The 22,171-nt window shown below is 40.1% G+C and overlaps 1 protein-coding gene across 1 annotated transcript in view; it reads right to left on the bottom strand.

Moving 5' to 3' along the window:
* Positions 1-21,528, bottom strand: part of espnla (espin like a) — a 114,962-nt gene extending 93,434 nt beyond the window's left edge. The window contains exons 1-2 of the mRNA XM_028793319.2: positions 20,829-21,528; positions 8,197-8,387 (exon numbers count right to left, since the gene is read on the bottom strand). Of these exons, the coding sequence (XP_028649152.1) occupies positions 8,197-8,387; positions 20,829-21,122 (485 nt within the window). The 5' untranslated portion in view covers positions 21,123-21,528. The remainder of the gene's footprint in view (positions 1-8,196; positions 8,388-20,828) is intronic.
* Between the last annotated feature and the right edge of the window lie 643 nt (positions 21,529-22,171).

Below are 22,171 nucleotides of genomic sequence, written 5' to 3'. Positions count from 1 at the left end.
TGACTGAGTGTGCAGCTGTCATATGTGCTGGTGGCGTCTGAATGAATTGCTTACTTCATTAGTGTGTCAGCACCTGTAAAACTTATCATCAAATGAATTCTGTTTCTGTGAGACAGCTGTCAGGCTGCCTGTTATGGCATTACATCATCTTAGTTTTGCCATCATTAACCTCATCGCTATTCACTTATTCCTACACACACACACACACATTAAAGTCTCATCTCATCACATATTTGCTTTTGCTTTTCCTTGTTTAGTAAAACAAAATCTGATTTGTTCTATTGTTGGTAGTTGTTGGTCTGAAAAACTGAAGATGTATTATGGATAGATGTATGGATGAAATGTTTGATTATTAATAGATTCTTGTGTAGCTTTTAATTGTGTATGATTGGATAGAGAAGCAGATGTAAGAATATATGGACAGCTGCCTTCATTATATGGCGAGTCACTTCATAGTTATATGTTTGGTATAATGGGTGAGGAAAGGCAGGGTGAATGAATCCAAGGATTTAAGAATAATGGCTAGATTGAATGGCCTTTTATGTCTGACACTAGCTGTGCCAGTCAGTCAACTGACTGGAAAATGGGACTTGTCATCCCTATCTGGAAAAGGAAGGATGATTGCCTGGATTGTGACAACTACAGGGAGACAACACTGCTCTCGGTGCTGGGTAAGGTCCTTGCTAGGGTCCTCCTCAATAGGATCCTTGATAACTTGCTCACCTACCAGCAACCGGAGCAGTCTGGTTTTATGCCTAAGAAGTCTACAATTAACCGCATTTTGGCTTTGAGAGTTCTCATGGAGCGCAAACGTGAATATCGGCAGTTTCTTTGCAGCCTTTGTCAATTTTTGTAAAGCATGGGGCATCTGTTGGCGAAGAAAGATTCACTGATCTTGACTTTGCTGGCGATGCTGTGATGTTCGCTGAGTCAGTACAGGCTCTGATCGGGGCTCTCAAGAGACTAGGCGAGGAGTCTCAGTGTCTGGGCTTGCAAGTGTCCTGGATAAAAAACCAAGAACCAGGGGCCTCATGTATAACGCAGTGCGTAGAGCTCACACTATAACATGGCATAAGCACAAAAGCGGGAATGTGCGTACGCACAGAAAAATCCAGATGCAGGAATCTGTACGTACGCATACTTTCACGTTCTTCCGCTACATAAATCCTGATTAGTGTAAAAAATAACGCACGTGCACGCGCCTTCTGTCCCGCCCTAACTCCTCCCAGAATTACGCCTCTTTGAATATGCAAATCAATATAAATAGCCTTCTGTGAAAAGACAATGGGAAAAGCATGGGGGAAAATATAAGAATTTCAGCGAACACCAAGTGGAGGCAAAGGAAAAACGTACGATTTGTTGGTTTAAACAGTGGTATAATCAACAAAAGGAAGTTGATCGAGTGACAGAGTGTCAGAGAAACTCGAAAGCTCAAGTTCACAAAGTCGCACAGTGCCCGAAATAAAAAAGAAGTCACATATCAAAGTCGCCGTGAAAAGGCGAGTCGTAGCCCACCGTCTGAGTGTCATATGAAAGCTTATTAGGGTACAAGCAAAAAAATAGGCACACAGTGGGGAAAAAAGCACGAAATGTCAACTTTAATCTTAAAATTTCCACTTTAATCACATAGTTTATTTTGCCCTTAAAGTAGAACATCATAAACTTGATCTTAAAATCGTTTAAGTTTCTCAAATCCCATTGTAACTAAAGTAGCATGTTAAATGCTTTGATCTGTATTTGATCTTCTATGTGCTCTGTGTGTGAATCACTACCTGCTTCTTAAACGGGCTTTCTCTTTCTCCGACAGGACACATAATCCATTACATTCGTGATATTACAGCTCTCTGAATAATTAAAATACTGAGATGTATACGTGATATCTTTTTCATGATGATAGGAATGAAAGCATGTTATTCAACATGGGAACACGGTTGCGCAGTGCTTGTTCATGTCTCATGCAAGAGGCTTGCTGCGCCATGCACGACCTTCGATGAAATAATTTATTACAGAAGTACTGTCTTTTTCAAACGTACTAACCTCCAATTCCTGTCGTTACTTTTCTTTCTCCAAATACCCAATCGCCACACAATCAGCTCTGTAATAGACGTGAAGCCATTTGTAAGCTTAGAACGCAGATTCTTCAAAACTTTTAAGGAACATTGAAATATCTTCATAGTACATGTTTAATTATTCTATCCGTCTATCCTTCCAGTGTCGCATCAGCACCAGTAAGAATACAACGCAATGCAGGAACAATCCCTGAACTATCTAGCACTGCGGCACCATGTCCTCACATGTTTAATTATTAACAATATAGATTGTTTAAATGAAGTTAAAGTTTTATCTGTATAATATAATCAACATATTTGTTGTTGTGAAGTGGTGCAGGTTGTGCAATATTATAACTGTAGTGCAAGTTTTCAGTGAGGTAATTGTACTTATAAGTACAAACAGTTCTACAAGGAGCACTTGATGGACTGATTGAGTGCGTTTATAGTTCTTAGGTTGAAACCTTTTCTAAACCGCGAAGTCCGTACAGGAAAGTCTCTGAAACGTTTTGCCGTGGCTCAGGTAGTGTCTGCTTCATGCTGTATACCGATAATTCTCTTTCCAATTAGCTGCTGCTGTGATTCCCCACTCAGATACAGTGATATAAATACTCCGAGTGGTGCAGTGAGAGTAATATGGATAAAGATGATCTGCTGTGGCAACTCTTAACGGGAGCAGCTGAAAAAAGAAGAAGATACATTGAGAGTAACAACGCTAAAGCAGTTATGGTATTTGGAATACTATGGCTATTCCCTGGACCATTATGTTGCTGCAGGTTAATTACAATCAGATGCATTACACTAATAAACAATATGCAGTTAGTTTCAGTGTATTTATAAAGCCGCGTCAGGAATGTGGATCTAAGAAAGAAAGGGTGACCACACAGGAACAGTAGCACTGCTTTGACGCTGGGTGCCGCCAGTCTGCAAAACCAAGCGGGGAAATTGCGTACGCCAGGGTATGAGGTACTGTAGAAATGTGCATGTCTTTACGCCAAGTTTAGGTTTTATACATCGCAATTTGAGCGTGGAAATGTTCGTACGCAGCATTTCTGTGCATACGTACCATTTATACATGAGGCCCCAGGCCTTTAATGACCTCTTGGGCACAGCCATCAGCAGTGTGTCTGTCTGCAGAGAGAGTGTCGACCTTGTCAAGAGGTTTACTTACCTTGGCAGTGACATTCATGTCTTTGGTGACTCTTCCTATGAAGTCAGTAGATGGATTGAGAGAGCATGGGGGGGTCATGAGGTTGCTGGAAAGGGGTGTGTGGCGCTCCTGATATCTATACAAAAGTCCTGCTGCTTCCTGCCTTCCTATACAGTATGTTTGCGAGACATGGATGCTATTCAGTGACCTAAGACAAAGATTGGACTCCTTTGGTACTGTGTCTCTTCACCGCTGGTTTGACTTTGTGTCGAATGAGCGGTTGCTCATGGAGTCCCGAATGAGGCACATTAACCTGCATTGTGAGGGAGCATTAGTTACGGCACTACAGTCATGTGGTGCAATTCCCTGAGGGTGATCTGGCTTGCAGGATCCACATTGTTGAGGACCTGAGTAGTTGGACCAGGCCAATGGAGACGCCCACGTAACACCTGGCTGCGGCAGATAGAGGGTCATTTCCGGAGGGTGGGACTGGACTGCGTGACTACCTGGGGGGTTGCCAACCAGAATCCCAAACTGTTACATCATGTGGTGGATGCGTCAATGCACTGTACCAGTGCATGCTCTCCAACCTGACCTGACCTGACTAGCAGTGCTACCGATCTGAGACGGGTCAAAATTTAAATAATCAATGTAGACCTCAGCACTAATGTTTGGAATGTATTTTGTAATGTATGCATTAATAAAATGCATTGCATTTGTCACAGAGACACAAAAACATTTGCAGTAATAAAATCCATTACTACAAATGTTTTTGATACATCACCTGTTGGAATGACAAATGCAATACATTTGTCTCTGCTATATGCCATTTGGTTTGGGATTCTAAAAAGCAGTATTAATGTGTGTGATGAGCCATCTGTTGGAATGACAGAGACATAGCAAACTGACAGACAAAAAGACACTAATCCTATTATTAAGATGGATATTGCATATATATATGTATATATAAATGTATTACAGTTGTAGAATGTTCTGTGATATCTGAAGTTCAACTAGGTTTCAGACATGTTTGTTTCTTTTGCATGTGATTCTGTCATTTTGTTCCAGTTCAGTACATTTCATCCATCTGTGACCTAAGCCTGCTTTTCCCACTGTAAGGGGCACGGAAAGCCACAGTCTATGCTGACAGTATTGGGTCCCTGTCCTTTGCAGGAGACATACATTCATGCACACAAGAACACTAACCAATCCTGCATGGCTTTGGAAAGTGGGATTATAAACTGGAGTACCTAGAGAAATCCACACAGATGTAGAGAGAACGTTCAAACTCCACAAGCTGTGATCAAGCCAGGATTTGAGCAGTAGGTTAGGATTATCAGAGAATTAAATTAATCTCTATAAATAAGCATATGTGCACGAGTTAGTGTGCCTTGTAATGAACTGAGGTCATATCCAGAATTTGTTCCTCCTTGAGCTTAAAGCTGCCAGACTTAGCTAAAGGAAAAAACAGGTTCACTTAAATTTCAGAATAGATTAAACTAACTAAAACAAACATAGAAGAAAAGTATTTTCTCATTATATTTTAACAGAAAACATAAATATCCACTTTTTAATCCACATTCCAAATACATGGTAAATTATGAATTTTAAATTTGTCCAATGTGTCTGTGAATGTACCATGTGATGGACTAGTGGCCTGTCCGGGGCTGGATCCTGTCATGGATCTATTGCTGCCAGGGCACTCTCTGTTCACCCATGAACCTTAATTGAATTAAGCCGATTTGATGTCATGTTATGTTATATTGTCAGTATCTGTCTGATGTCTTAGAAAGCAGCTGCTGCCCATCACTGACCTGCTGTTTACGGCTCGATCACATTACAAACTGTAATGCACACACCAGGCACACTGTTTTTGGACAGCCCCAAGTACTAGCGTCTGTTTACTGATCTGTCAACAGTGTGCTAATTATAGTCCCGATGGCTTACCAGGATAGATTTAACTCACATGGGATGGCCGACTGACAAATAACCAAGTAGCACGAGTGCTGAAAATCTCATTATCTTTTTTACAGGTTCATTTGCCTGTATAGCAAAGCGATACTTTTGATAGCTTTAATTATTTACAAAACATTTTTATATTCCTGGAGACATCATCCAAATTTTCAAAAGACCTAATTTCATCCATCCATCCATTATCCACAATCAAGATAAAATGCTTACTCTCTTTATTTTGGACTGCTTGTAAACTATGCAGGTTTTCAATATATGATGAGTGGGTTACTCCCCTGCCTCTTTTCCCCTTTGCAAACTTAATGTGTTTATAAACATACTTAAACTCATCTACTTTATGGATATGGGGGTGGTGGTGGTCGGTGCGGTGGTGTTGGATGGGCAGGGGGGTGACGTCTATTACAACAAGACAAGAATTAGCTATGGAATTATTCAACTCAAAATTATATATCGAGCTCATCTGTCTCGCTTAAAACTGTCCAAAATGTTTCCAGGGCAAGATCCAACCTGCAAACGCTGCAACCAAGCTCCTGCCTCACTGGGTCACATGTTTTGGGCCTGCACCAAACTAACATCATTTTGGACCAAAATTTTTAAGTGCCTTTCAGCCTTGGTGTCACGGTCCCTCCTAACCCACTAATAGCTGTGTTTGGTGTTCTTTCAGATGGATTTGAAATGGAGAAGGACAAGCAAACTGTGATTGCATTCACTACACTTTTGGCACGCAGACTGATTTTGTTAAATTGGAAGAATCCTAACTCTCCTCTGATAAGTCAGTGGGAAACCGATGTTTTATATTATTTGAAATTGGAAAAAATTAAATTCTCAGTTTGGGGATCTGTACAGAATTTTTTCAAAACCTGGCAGGATTTAATCAATAATATTTTAGAATAAGAAGAAATAATTATTTCCGCATTTCTTTTCCTTCTCCATTTATCTTTTTTTGCCCTATTAAACTCAATAATTTAGGCATGTTTACAAGCCTTAAGTATTACTCCTTTGGCCATGCTCTCCTTCTCAGGGATGGGGTTTGATTTGCTTTCAATCCTATTTTTTGTAAAAATTAATCTATATGCACGGAATGATTACAATAAAATTAATAATAAAAAAAAAAAAGAATTAGCTATGGAAGTGGCACCAGTCTACTGCAGTGTCCACCTATAAACCCCTGCAACACAGAGATATTTTAAAATCATCTAAACTTCACATGACAATGACGGCTTGGATCCATCAGACTGCAGCAGTGATCAGCACAACTGTGCTACCCAGTTTAAAAATAATTTGAGTTTTTAGATGCACCATTTAGAGATGGTATTGTATTCAGCACAATATGATAAAGAAGATCTTTGGATGTGGTCATTGACAACACAGTGATGTAATGGTGACTCACAAGCCCAGGTTATGTTAATTCTGTGACGGCAGGTCTGTCTCTGGGGGCTCATTTAGCTGGTTCAAACATTCACAAATATCAAATTCAGTCCCCTCACTGGCGCTGTTAGGTACTTTATACAGGAGCAGACCAACCGTCAGGTTATTCTGGGTGTGCTCCCAGCAGGGCCTGTGACAACAAGGAGCCTTTTTACCAATCCAGAACTTGATGAAACAATCCAGTGCACCGAAAGCAAGAATGGGTAATACCGTACAGCAGGGTGTCCATATACTTCATTGTTAAGAGCATGATCATCTTTCTGTTAAGGTCCTAAGTCCCCCTTGGGGCATGTAGGGGTCTTAATCTGAGCATTGCTGAATACTGTTACTTGTTGGATTTTTGAGATTTTATTGCACCATAGCCTTTCAAATGCTCTCCTTTTCATTTTAGTCTGGAGTTATTGCAAAGTTGCCCACTAGTGTGTCTATAGTTTCTAACTTGTGCCCTTGGATAAACTCCTGATCCCCTCAACACAGTAATGGACTTTAGTGGATATGTGAAAAAATGAATGGCTTTCTGAAAAAGAGAGAGTAAGAGTAAAAGAAAATGAAAGGACTGCTCATCCACCAAAATACAAAAATGTATAGGTCTTTTATACTTTTTCCCTTGATTTTCCAGATAATGAAAACTATATAATACATAAAAAACAGAAACAAAAACTTTAGAAGGGTAAAAGTCGAGATGGGATGTTCATGAGGCTGCCATGGACATGACTTTCTCCACTTTTGCAGTGGGTCATGTTTGGGTCATCTACAAAACAGATTATTTACATACCTGGATACTATTGCAGCACGTTTGGCCATCTCTAAGCTGTGCCCTCCGTGCAATTCATTAAAAATAGAAACATAAATTAATAAATAAATAATACACTCGTACAGTTTTGCAGCATCTCATCTCCGGAAGTCAGCCCATGAAATACTTGAAAGTTCAAATCAAGGCTGCATGGCCTAATCAAATACCTTTATATATCCCTTTTCAACAGATAGCAAATCCTCACTGTACAACATGAGTAACCATGAACAAATTACCTCTGATCATTATTTATAGAGTTGTACTTCCCAGAATGTTTACCAATGTGATGTTTGATTACCTCCAATCACCATCCAGCTCTGAAGTACAAACAGCTCAAATCATGTTTTTCTAAGCATCAAATAATTATTTATTCATTCAATCACACAATCAACCAACCAATGAACAAATGAATAAATTAATCAAGCAAGCAACCTTTACTACTAGCAGCATTTTTAATAATGAAATGCATTACATATGCATCAGTCAATCAATACTTTAGGGTTTCACTCGGCCACTCTTGACTTTATATAACTTCTTTCATAATAATGTACAAATTGGACCTTTTCCTAATTAAAATATGACAGGATGCTGTAAAAAGCAACCAGCCAAATTAAAATAAACAAGACAACAATGTGTATAGCAGTAAGTTTACAGAATACAATAAAATAAGCCTATTTAAGTATCTATCTATCTATCTATCTATCTACTGGACATGGCAGCTCACTTTCATCCACTATGATCATCAAAACAGTCAGGTGACTTGTTTCACATCTTGGCTAAACTGCAAAGAGAAGTCAGTCTCTTACCTGGGCGTCTGATCGATGAGTAATTTGAGACAGGTTAAGTCTCCCCTGGCTGCTGCATAGTGGGCAGGTAGAGCGCCACAGTCAGTCTCCAGCTCAGCATTGCTCCCTGCTTGCATGAGCCACTGGACCAGATCTCTGTGACCAAAGCGAGTGGCCAGGTGTAAGAGGGTCGCCCCTGAACTGTCCTGGTCCTGCAACACACATAAGCCATGAGTCTCAATCTGAGATTCAAACACCTTTTAATCGTCAAAGGTGGTTGCTCATCTTTAGAAATGAAAGGAAAAGGTTAGCTTGTTTTACAGTAATTAAATAGATGTTGTGCTGGTGTTGTGCTTAAACGTTAATGGAGGGGCATAATCCAATTTATAAAGGGGGTAACAGAGAAGGGTGGGACAGAGGCTGAAAGAAACTGAACTAATGAAGGAGAGCTTGTATACTTAATGAAAAATTTAGTCATTCGTGGGTGTTACTAACAATATAAATATCTTTCTCCAGCATACTGATGCTGATATTTCACTGCAATGCTTCTCTTAGGACTGGCTGCTGATAACTATAAAACCTTCTTGAAAATCTATACTGGAATTTTTGGAACATGCTGTTGCTTCTAGTCATATGCTGTTAGTTTTCTTTGGTGGTGAACCAAAATCTCTTCAGCCTCTCACATGCAGCATTCCTAATTGGTCCATTTCAACTTACTAAATTGGTTCATCAGTACAGCCTTATGTTCCTTTTATACGATACGTAGTAGTGAAACAGGACAAACTTTAAAAATCAATTAAAAAAAGAGATTCTGGCCAAGCGGAAGGTTGGTACACTCCAACGTCAAACATTGGCACTTTATCTGATCATGTTCAGCTCTGACGGGAGAGCGTATCCCTCCCCAAACCATGTGGGATTTGGGTAAAGCATGTGGCCGTGATATTTCTGACAATCAGCAGTTACCCTCTAAAACACACACAGCTCTGATCTCTCTCTCAAAAACATCAAACGTTACTCCTTAACAATCTGTAGATGATAATGTCTGTTGAACAAACAGGTATTACTAAGCTAAGCGGAGGCAAGGCATGCTCCAACACGTGGCGAGATCGGCTTGAACGAAAGCTGGTGCATGAGTGAGGAGGGCCCTGCCTCCCTCCCCTCGGCACACAGTCTCTCACTCAGATTTGTGCAAATAAATCAGTACCGCAAGCGAACTATGATACTTACGTGATGAGAGAAGTCGCAAAATCAACTGGAATGTTCAAGCAAATTATAGAAAATGACCTGATCTAAATCTGTTAAGTAGTTCTCTTGTGAAAAGCTGACAAACAGACAGATAGACAGACTTTGGAATTTACATATATATATATATATATATATATATATATATATATATATATATATATATATATACATATATAGTAACAGATAGGGGGCACTCTCACTCCCTTGGATCAGACACCAGATAAAAGTCCAACATGACTTTAATTTAAAATAATAATGTGCACCAAGCACCCTCCACACCACTATATTCATAAATCACTACAATACTTAATACAATAAACAATCCTCCACTCTCCCAGACGCGTTGCCACCCTTCCACCCAGCTCAGCTAATTCTGGGATCTCTCACAGTCCTTTATATAGCTCATGACCTGGAAATGCTTCTAAGCCCTCAGTCCATGTGATTATCCAGCACTTCCAGGTCAAACGAAAACTCCTTTTCTTCATCAGCCCGGAAGCACTTTATTTCTTCCAACCATGTGACTGAGATTTACTTCCGGGCTGTATGGAAAATAAACGTCTCTGTGTCTCCCTGCAGCGTCCCCTGGCCGCCCCAACGTTATCCAGCAGGGCTCTGTATTAAAACTCCATTGTCCATGATGCCCTGCTGGAATTCGGGGCATCTCCACGTTGCAAGGAGGGCTCCATCTAGCGGCCTAGGGGCATTGGCCGGGATGAATGGCCGGCCATATCCCATATCCCACAATATATATATATATATATATATATATATATATATATATATATATATATATATATATATATATATATATAAAAAATATATGTATGTATATGGGCGGCACGTTGGCGCAGTGGGTAGCGCTGCTGCCTCGCAGTTGGGAGACCTGGGGACCTGGGTTCGCTTCCTGGGTCCTCCCTGCGTGGAGTTTGCATGTTCTCCCCGTGTCTGTGTGGGTTTCCTCCGGGCGCTCCGGTTTCCTCCTGCAGTCCAAAGACATGCTGGTTAGGTGGATTGGCGATTCTAAATTGGCCCTAGTGTGTGCTTGGTGTTTGGGTGTATTTGTGTGTGTCCTGTGGTGGGTTGGCACCCTGCCCGGGATTGGTTACTGCCTTGTGCCCTGTGTTGGCTGGGATTGGCTCCAGCAGACCCCCGTGACCCTGTGTTCGGATTCAGCGGGTTGGAAAATGGATGGATGGATATATATAGTGGAGCTCGGCCCGGATACAGACATGCGGACACCTTTAAATCACCCAACACACGTTTATTACAATCTTCCATATTTACACAAATGCACACACAACCCCAAAGTCCCCAAAAGTCCAGGCCAACAACACAATGCCTCTCTCTTCAGGCCGCCTCCTTGCCTCTCCACCAAGACCTTGTCTTCTTGACCTCCCGACTCCAGCCCCCCGAACGGAGGGAGGCGGCCCCTTTTATAATCACCCGGATGTGCTCCAGGTGTCTCCCGACAATCTTCCGCCAGCACTCCCCAGTGCGGCAGAAGTGCCTGCTGCACACCCGGAAGCACTCCGGGTGTCCCCGATCCTCTTCCCCCCAGGTCCAGGGCTCCATAGGCATTGGGGCATACCCTCGCAGTGACCATGGGCCCTTACAGGGCTGAGCTTCAAAGCTCTGTACCCGTGGTCCCCATAGCCACCAGGGCAGTCGCCCCCACATGGTCTGGGGGAGGCGTAAGCCCTCCTCTGGTCCTCTGGAGCGTCCCGGCTGGGTCGCCCCCCAGCCACTTGTGACAATATATAGACGTTCATCCACAGCACTATATTAAGATTGCTTTTGGATACATATTGGATAAGCTCCCTGCCTGCCTTTGTGAAATTCTAACTTTCTACATCTGAAGCAACCAATACTAATCTGTATCTTGTGAAATCTTCAACTCAGCTCGATAAGCTTGACTCCCTTACACATTATCATACAGTGCCCAGAAGTCCTCAAGTCACTGTCAATAGTGCCCTTTTGTTTGATTTACATCTTTCTTCCAGTCAGTTTTTTTAGCAAAAAAATGTTTTTGATTATTCAACCACACCCTTCCACCTCTGCACTTCAAATTCTCACTGCTGGATTTCCACCATTCTCTTTCCAATGGCCGTCTTATAGAAAATATTGACACCCTGCAGATCTAGAGCTATTTATACGTGATAAAACCATCACTACTCATCTTGTTCAATGACACTGCTGGACTCCCAGAACCCCTTTTATCTTTCAATATGTTTCCTACAAACACTCATTAGATGGCTGAGATTTTCGGATGTCCTCCTTCTTATTCCTGTACACCACCCACAAGTAAGCGCTCACTTACTGTTGTGTCTTTAACTCTGAGGAGCTCTTCCTTTCCCTCTCTCATTCTCTTTCATACTCTGTCAATCACAGTGTTCAAATCAAGCCACACCTCTTTTTGCTCTTGCCTGTTACATTTCCCATTGCCATCCTTAAATCTGTTTAAAATTCTGAGTAATGCAATTCCTATTATAATTCAAATGTATGTGTATAATTATAATGCATAAACACCTATTTACAGTTTAATTTTGCAGTTAATTAAACACAAATATTTATGTCTGCATATTATCAGTTGTATAAAGTTACAACACCCTTAGGCCTTTAAGTTAAAATCTTTATTGTTGCAACAATATGCCTTCATTTAATGTTACTATTTTTTCTGATGCTTGACTTAGAGAGTATTAGTTCTTCAATCAAACCATATTATTTCTCAAATGCCATATCAGATAGAAGTGTTGAATATCGGTCAGACGAAGAAGAAAGAATTTCATGTGAAAAAATGTTTGTACGGCCTTGAACTTCAACTTTAATGTCAACAAGTTTGTTCTTTTGAGAATATTGTGCCAGTTATGGCATTAGCTGTCAAAGTCTGTTGCTGAAAAATTCCCTGTAGCACTTTGCTTGTCTCTTTTCTGAAAAAGTTATCTTGAGAAGTCATAACGGATTAAAAATGTATTGGTTCCAACTATTGGGACAGTTTCAATGTGTAGTATATCTATACAATACAAATTCATTGACTGTTAAGCAAGCTTGGTAGCTCAGTAATCCCAGGTGCACAGCCATGGGTTCAAACACTGGCCAGGGTACCATGTGGTGTTTACAAGTTCTCCCCTGTTCCTGTAGGTTCTTCTCACAGACATCTAAGTCTAGGTTAATTGCCAGCTGTGGACTAGTGTAGATAGAGTATATGTCTGAACATATTTTGCATTACATTGGGTTGGCTCCTATCTTGTGTCCAGGGCTGCCGAGACTGATGCTGGCTCCCGGCAACCCTGAATTGCAGAAGAGGGTTTTAATTTGTATTGTATATGTACTGAGTAAAGAGGGGACATTTTAATAGCCCTTCACACTTAGGAATATCTCATGGAGGCAAAAAGGTACAAACAGTTGATTCAGATAGTATTCACTCCACTTCACTTTCTACACAATTTATTGTGTTGTAGATAATTTTAAATGGATAAATGTGCTAGTCTACATTCAATAACCCATAATGACAAAGTGAAAACAAAGTGAAGTCAAAGTCAAAAACTCAAAAACTGAAATATCTCATTCATATAAGCACTCAGACCCTTATGTCAATACTTTGTAGAAGCCCCTATGGCAGCAATTCTAGCTCAGTGTCTTCTTGGATAAGTCTCTACAAGCTTTGCACATATACAGTAGATTTGATTAGTTTATCCCATTCTTCCTGGCAGAGCCTCTCAAGCTCTGTTAGACTGGATGGGAAGCACCTATAAACTGCCATCTTCAGGTCTCTCCACAGATGATCTATGGTGTTTAAATCTGGGCTTTTGCTGGGTCACTCAGGGACAGTCAGACACTAGTCACAAGGCCACTTCAGTGTAGTGTTGGCTGTATGCTTCAGGTCATTGTTGTGCTGAAAGTTGAACCATTGCCACAATTTGAGGCCACATGGACTCTGTTGCATATTTCCTTCAAGGACCTCACTGTATTTGGCTGTATTCATCCTTCCCTCAGTTCTCACCTGTCTCTCTGTCCCTGCTGCAGAGAAGCACCCCTATAGCATGATGCTGTCACCATATGGCTTCACCATAAGGATGGCATTAGGTAGGTGATAAGAAATGTCTTGTCTTTGTCAAATATACTGCTTAGAGTTCTGCCCAAAGAGTTACAGTTTTGTATCATTAGACCAATTTTGGCACGAGTGGCTTCCGGCTAGAAACTCTGCTAAAAGTGCTCCATCTCCCATTTCAGTAGAGAACTTCTGAAGCTCTGTTACAGTGACCATTGGGTTCTTGGTCAAATTCCCTGAACAAGGTAATTTTTGCCTGGTTACTCAGTTTGGCTAGATGGCCAATTCTAGGAGGAGTCCTGGTGGTTCCAAACTTCCATTTCACATTTTTTGATGTCACCATGCTTCTGAGAACATTCAAACCATTAGAAATGGTTTTATACCCTGGCCCTGATCTATGCATCACGATGACGGACTACAAAGATTTCCTTTGATTTTGGGGCATGTTTTTGTCCTGACATGCAGTGTGAACTGTGGGATCTTACATATACATAGGTGTATGACTTTTTAAACAATGTCCAATCAATTCAGCCTGCCACAGATGAACTTCAATCAAGACCTAGACACATCTCAAGGAGAATTAAAGCACATAGGATGCACCTGACCACAATTTGGAGTGCCACAAAAAAAGGGCTTGAATACTTATACAAACAGTATCCAGTTTTTGATTTTTAATAAATTTGCACAGCTTTCTGAAAACCACTTTGTCATTATGGGCTATTGAATGTCAGGAACTGTCTTATCATTTGCTCCAAGGACATTAAAGATCACACTCTCAAAAGTGATCCCTGCACCCCTGAGCCTTCTGTTGGCCTTAAAGGTCCAGGTTTCTAAGTCAAATCCCCCTTTACTTACAACGTCAGACTGGCAGTGTATTGCTCAATGTTGTGTCCTGGGAATATGTGTTACCTAGCTGCAAAGAAATGTTGCCACCTCCGGCATTTCCTCCATCTCTTAAGAAGAAGGCCTGGCATCTCTGTTGGGTCACCTGTCACCCAGGGAAGAATTTCAAGCTTCCCTCCAGCTTACCTCTCTCTCTCTCTTATGTTTTTGTCCCTAAGTAATACGTTTCAGCACACAGACACACACAAAGAGGTCCTACTGCCCCCCTAGCACCTCCTGCACTCCTACACTAGCACATGTAGGATCTTCTTTGCTTACAATATGTGTGTTTATGTGTGTCTCTCTCTTCCCTGAGGACTATCCACAGGATTTAGCTCTATCCTGTGCCAGTCTGGTGGTGCTATAGCCACTGATAGCTTGCTTGCCAACCAAAAGCTCTCTCATAATATGTATGATTGGCTGATTAGCCTGCTCCCCTTGGGTAGGGACTGAAGTTTCATATTTCACTGCTCGTACACAGATGGCTTCCATTCTCATGTCTTCCCATGACACAGAGAGAGCAAGTTTCTGATGTACTGTTCCCTTTCTGACATGGAGTCCTGAATCTTTTCTTATGATATGATAAGCACTTACAATATGTGCATTAATATGGATGATTCCAGACATAATGATAAACACCTATTAAACATATATATTTTAATAAGAATGATTCAATAAAGTGCTAACCAATGAGTGAGACTATTGCCACATATTTTTAGCATGATGATGGCACAGTGTTTATAGCCATGGCTGGATTCAGTAACCAGCCCAGCCATGGTCTAAGTGGATTTTCTGAAAGCATTCATGTGTCCTTCCATATCTTAAAAAGACACAGTACATGCTGGATTGACTGGTAACTTGAAAATGTCCTGAAGAGTATGCGAGTGTGCATTGCAACTAGACTTCATCCTAGTTATATTACTATATTGCACAACGTGCTGCAAGCTATCGGCCCCAACTTCTTATGCCCCCTGTAATGGAAATAGCATTTTTAGAAACCAGGTAGATATATCATTTCACATTTAATTGTAAGAAATATATCAAATGAGGAAAAGGTAAGATCCGGTGGTGTTCAATAAAAAATGAAGGGGTTCATTTGCCCTCAATGTGTTTAATAATTTAAATTAACATTCCTTTGTTTAACCAACTGATTAAATTGAGAGGTACAGTAATAGAATTATAACCAAGAAAAACAGTTCAGTTCCTTTTGTTTTACAGTGAAGCAGGGTAAGAGCATGAAGAAATATGAGCATTTAAATACAAACCCTCTAGGTCACCTAAGGCATGTCACATAAATAAAGCAGAGTAAAAGGCCAGCTTGTCTTATTTATGGGAAGAACTACCAAGTCCATCTACATATAAACATTTGCTTCTTGAAGGCTGCTTCTCATGTGGAAGGCAACGGTGAGGCAAATTGTAAAATGGGCATTATCAATGTACCACTAGGGAGAAACACATAGGATACGATTTGATTATATGGACTGCTAGCTGTGCAGAAGTAAACACTGTCTACTCACTGCTCCAGGGCCAAGGCTCATCTTCAACCTAAGTCTCTGCCCAGTGTAGAATCTGAATATAGTCCCTTCATTCATGAAGAGTTTCCTCCTTTTTATCAAATAATTCCAAATTCTTTCAGTGTTATTACTCTGGTTAAACTCTCCATTTTTATCAACAAGACTGCTAGCTTTTCTTTAATGGATGGTCTTTAGTCTTTAAGTTGGTTTACTTCTACTCACTCCAAAGTCACACAGCAAATAGAAGAGCAAAGGGTAAATCCAACACAGTACACAATCAATGAAACAGCAAACGCCTGGAGGCCAGCTGTCTCAATGTTTATAGTATGGTGGGCACAGGAAATATGGTCTTCTTTTAAAATGATAAAGTATTACATGTTATGATTTCATTATTTTCATTGAGCCATAAATTTTTCCTTTGGACTTCTTAATTTTTTCTTTTCGTGTTTAACCTCCTTTGCGTTAAGTCCAATCATGACTTAGGTTTGGAATTCAAGGGTATTATAGTTAAGCCCGAGTCAGACTAGAGGTGACATGTATTGATCTGCCTTTATTGCGCTAAGCCCTAATAACTTTACAATATTCTGCAAACATCTAGTGGATGGAATAACATACTGCAAAAATCACTCATATTTCTATTCATTTTGCAATGATAACGTAACTCATCACTATTCATGAGTGGGGTGGTGCCTTCAAGCAAAACACAATGACACGTTAACAAGTACCTGCAAAGACAGTTTTAGAACAAACGGAAACCTTTATTGAATCAACTAGTAATGACAATGTGAATTGGTCATCAGACATTGACAAGGATAGTGAAACTGATGCATACAGCACTGTACGACTGAACTGCATGATATACTGTACCTGGTGAATTTAGTCACTTGAAGGTAAACTGTGCTGCAATCAGGAGCTTGGCAAAAAGGCAAAATGTTTGAAATCACATAGAAACAGATTATCTCCCTAAACACTGTTCACAATGCAGCATGTGTCATTTGTGTCAGGGGAAATGTGGATGTCAATGAGCCTTGTGCTGTAGTAGCCTAAAATAACACAATCATGCAGATCAGGCACTGACATTCTACCCCCTCATGCTCAAGCAACACAAAAAAAATTATAAGGAAAATGTCCCATTGCAATATCAGGCTGTGGATTGGTGACTGTCTCATAATATGTCACATGAAAGACATGCAATAAATCGGCATCAGTTCAGCAGTGGACACTAGTGTCATATTTCATACTGATATGTTGACGTATTCATATTTACATGTTTCTGTTACACAAAATAATATTTTTTCTTGTTGAAAACAAAATGTAGCATTTTTACCTCATTTTCCAGGGGTAAACTTCTTGTGTGTGTTTTTTTTTTAATGTCAGGATGCCATTTTGGTTATGTTATGGATGCCTCCATTTTGTAACCGTGTTGCTAATATTCAGCTCCTTCTTTGTAACCACATCCCCAGAAATTACATCACTGACACAACAATATTTAAACTGAGTGACCACCAAAGGGCATTGCAGCACCCCTAAACCTATGTTCCGGTATAGTAAAAGTAAAAGGTGTATTCACACAAAATACCTTACACAAAAGCTTCAAAAGAGACATAAACCAACCACAATGCTTATTTCTTTTGACTTCCTCCGCAGCTCCCAGATGAGTTTCGTCTGTCCTCCACACCCGACCTCAAAACACCTGGATGTGGTCGAGTGGCCTCTTTTATCTTGGACTCATGAGTACTTCTGGGTCAATCAGATATCCCATTAAGTAAGGAGTGTAACTCCTTGTAGCACCCTTTGGAGGCACCCATGGACCCCAGAAGGGCTGCCTCCCTACACTACAGTTCCCAGCATTTCCTGTGAGTATCTGAATGGGTATCGAAGTGCAGGAATGATGTGATCTAGTGGGTCAGGGAAGCATACAGCTTTGAAACAGAACCTTGCCCAATCTGTTATATTGGCCTTCAGGCCAGTTAGACATAGGGCCAGTTCTGGCCAGGACAAAAATCCCATGCATGCTGTCCTTTACAGCTGGCATCATGTGTTATCAGTTGTCCAAGTTTGTGGGTACACTCTCAAAACCTTTCATTAATGCTCATCTTTTTCAAATTTTAGTTCTTCAGTTTTTGGCTAGGAAGTTCCGTTTCTGATATTTGATTACATACTGGGTTTTTCTGGTCATTTTTCATTGCCCTTGTGGCCTTCCAATTTTTACCAGCTCTGGCAAACACTATGATTGAAATAAGAGGTGCCATTGGTAAAATGTTGTTCTTGTTTTTTTAAGTATATCTACAACATGCAAATGTAAAAATTATCCGTTTTTCTCAAAAAAATTTTTGAGGTGCAAAATGTGAAATCACTAGTTTAAATGGAAAATATTTAACCCGAATGGTGAATGCCTCAGGTAAATGCTACAGTAAATGTCCAACTTAAATGAAACATATTGATGCTAAATGTCCACTTTAAATGCTAAATGTCTCTTCAAAATGCTAAATGTCCAACATAAATGCTAAATTTCTAACTTAAAGGGTTAAATTTTGCACTTAAATAATAAATATCCAACTTAAATGATATATATCCAACTTACAAGGTTAAATGTCACACTTAAATTGCTTAATGTCACATCTAAATGCTAAATGTTCAACTTAAATGCTATATGATGCACTTAAAGCATTTAAGTTGGATGTTTAGCATTTAAATACAGCATTTAGCGAAGACATTTAACACCTTCTTGTGTTTAAGACACTTAGCGTTTAACATCTTCTTGTGTCTAAACTTTCGGTTAACAAACTCCTCATATTTAACATGGTTGGGACCCTTGGTTCCTTTTGGAGCTTAGGGATAGCCCAGAAGGACATAGTATATGTCAATCTCATAGTCATCTAAATTGTTTGAGTATACAGTACAAACAAAGCAGAGACTTGGATTTAAGTCACTTTTCTGTTTCCAGGGTTATACCACTTAGGTCTACTGATGAATTTACTACCACACTCTTGGTGTATCTACAGGTTTTCAAACATATTGGCTTAAAGGTAACATCTTTGTATGTTTTGACCTCAAAAATATAGCAGGGTGCATTCAGTCACTTCACAAACTTCTTACACAATGTACAGTGGCTAATGTGCTTTGAAGGAGTGTCTAGCTGGTAAAAAAAAATTCTCAACAGCAAAGGCACCACCAAAATTGCTTAAACTTGTTTGGATGTATTCGGTCAGAATAATCAAGATCAGCTTATGTGCTGCTTAGAGATGTCTATTCTACTGCACACACGGCTTCATTGTCCTGCTCAGAACACAAGGAGTTTCAGAGATTGTTCATTAACTACTAATGCCACCAAGCACATGATGCAAACTGAACAGAAGGGTTTCTTTGATTAGCTTTTACTTAGACCAGCATTCAATGCTCCAGTGCCAAACTCCTTTACCTATAAGATGGATGAGTAACGGTAAACAACTCGCCTGAAAAATCAAGTGGATTTAGCATTAAGACGTGTTTTGTTTGGAGACTACAGATTATACCCAGACAAAAACAAATCACTTCCAATTATGGTCTTCTATTTGTTATGAAAATTCAGTAATTCAATTTTGGGTCACAGTACTGGAAACTACCCCAGCAATACCAGGGGCAAAAAAGGAACTAACCCTGGTCAAGAAACCCTGTATCATGGAGACAATTTAGAAATCACCAGTTAACCAGACGCACACGTCTTTGAGATGTGGGAGAAAAACTGGAACGCTGTAGGGAAACTAATTGTGGTTATATTGCTGACATTACTCAAGAAACGTATAAAACAATAATGGTGTGTTTTTTTTATCACTTAATATGCTTGACAGTAAAAAAAAAAATGGGGCGTCTCTACAGATCTGCTGTATTGCATAAATTTTCTTAATGTATTACATTGCATGTCTCATTGAGTAAAATATCTTATTTTGATTTTACAAAAATGAACAATTATAAAAACATCATAATTTGTAGTGGACTGTCACTATTGTTTAAATAAAAAATAACAATAACAGCCTAAGGGCTGTCATAACAAGGAATTTTTGCATTTGATGAATATTGTAGCACAAAGATTTCTTTAAACATCATTTTCTATTTGGGTAAGAACAAAAACATTACCAATATTGACTATTTATAAGCTATAAAGATATTTGGCATATAGTATTGATAATAGCTTAATATTCTCAAACCAATTTAATCCATTTCAGTTTCATATTGATCTGGGGCCTACCCCAATTTGCAGCTTTGACAGCATGGCACTCTGTCTCAAAGATAATTTGGAAGTACCAATTAACTTAACATGCTCATCTTTGAGGATATGGTTGTGTAGCCTAGAGTACCTGGAGAAAAAGCCATGTAGATACAGGGAGACCAAGAAAAATCCACACAGGCAATGACTGGTTTCAGTAATTAAACCTGGAAGCTTGCTCTAAGAAGTGGCAGCATTACCCACTGTATCACCATGTGACCTACCTGAAGAAATTCAACAGTATGTGTTTATAAAGTGTAAATCTGTGAATACATTTTCTGTTATATTATAGAAGCACAATAAACCAAATCCTTTCCACACTGTGTACAATGCTGGAACCAAGCCCGTAAGCACAATTCTCTGTATACAAGCTCAATTTGCTACTGGCTGTCGTTGGATTCCACTTTCACTTTCAGCTACCTGAAATTCTAAGTGGACAAGAAATCCTTGATTAATAATGGAATCCTATAATTAATTCAGTTCTGCTTATGAAGCTGTACTACAATTCTACACTGATTCTCTATGAAAGCAGGAAAAAATGTGGCCATGCTGGTTGGTCTAGCCAGTACTCTGCCCTGTCAGGGTCCAATACATGTTTATGCTCCCCATTTCTAGGCTTGTCTTTCCCACTTTACAGGTACATATGAATTCATGACTTCCATTGAAACAAATTGTTGATAACTTCTGCACCCTATTACTGAGGCCCCATGCTCCTTACCTCCAGGCTACAGTTCCCATAGCTGAGCAACCACTGCAGCTCCTGTAGGTGTCCTGTGGCTGAGGCATCGTGAGCAGGTGTAGCTCCGTTCCTGGCTCTTGAATTGCCAGGTAGATGTGCTCGAGTCACTAAAAAACATAGACAGTCAAGGTGTCCACAGCGTGCCGCGTGGTGGACCGGGGATGCACCTAGAGGATCGGAAATATCAGGAGTCAGCAAGCCTTTTGCTGCTAGGTTCTCCAGAGCAGAAAGTTGACCCTCTCTAGATGCCTGGATAGCTGGGTGCAGAACCATTTTCCCCACAGTTCTGAGAGGATGGCGTTCTCTTTGTATTGCTACCTATTTTGATTGTAAGATGTGTGTTTTAGTCTGCAATAGGAGTGGGACACCTGAGATGCTCCAGATTACCTAGTCACATGAGGAGCTGTTAGTGAAGGGGCGGGGTGAGGGGGGTTACTGAAATGAATGAGCTGATAAGTAATAAGGATAATGAAAGACTTGGCTGCCTCCCTCTTGATTCTTGGTGTCTAATGTGTTCACTGCCCGGAGTCTGTAATTGTTAATCATGGATCTCATTTGTCTTCACTGACAGACGGTTTCTTGGACAAACAGCAGTTGGTGACAGAAGGAGACTTAGTCATAGGTGACAAGGTCAAAGCATCTGGGAAGGCACTCTAGTGAATCTACAAAACGTGATCAAACACTTATCCATCTTTTTCATGAAACAAGAAATTTGAAAACTTATAAAAAAAATAACCTAATCATGCAAAGGGGTGAACATTTGTGCTGGAACTAACTAGTGTCATAATGAGAAAAGAACTATAAATGCAATAGTAATAGCATAGATAGATATGAGCATCTATGAGGGCAGTAGTTTGCTTTGTGTAAAAGAGAGATCAGTGCAGCTAGCAGACAACAGTTGGCTGAGCTTCTGACAGAATCTCCTAGATATTTTTTTTTCTTTTGTTCAAGTATAGGGTGCAAGGCAGAAACCAGCCCTGGGGGGGTGACACTCTATTACAGGGCTTGATCATGCATGCACACCCATTAACTCATGCAGAGTGAATTTAGAATGTTAAATTATACTAACACACAGTTGCTTGGGATGTGAGTACTTAGAACAAACAACCTTACGCTTGATCAAGTGGATCTGATACCGGATGGAAATGTTCTGTTATTTACGGTATGAATAGTGACAACGCCATCCGCCTGCAGGTATCCATGTAGATATATTTACATGCATACATAAAATTCTCAAACTTGTTTAATCACATTGAGTTTTTTTGGGTGCCAGAGCCCATCCTCGCAACATTGGGTAGGAGAAAGGAAATATCTGTGGATGA

The sequence above is a fragment of the Erpetoichthys calabaricus genome, chromosome 2 (assembly GCF_900747795.2).
Source record: "Erpetoichthys calabaricus chromosome 2, fErpCal1.3, whole genome shotgun sequence".
NCBI lineage: Eukaryota > Metazoa > Chordata > Cladistia > Polypteriformes > Polypteridae > Erpetoichthys > Erpetoichthys calabaricus.
Note: the sequence above shows the minus strand (reverse complement) of the source record. Positions and strands in the feature narration are given on the sequence as shown.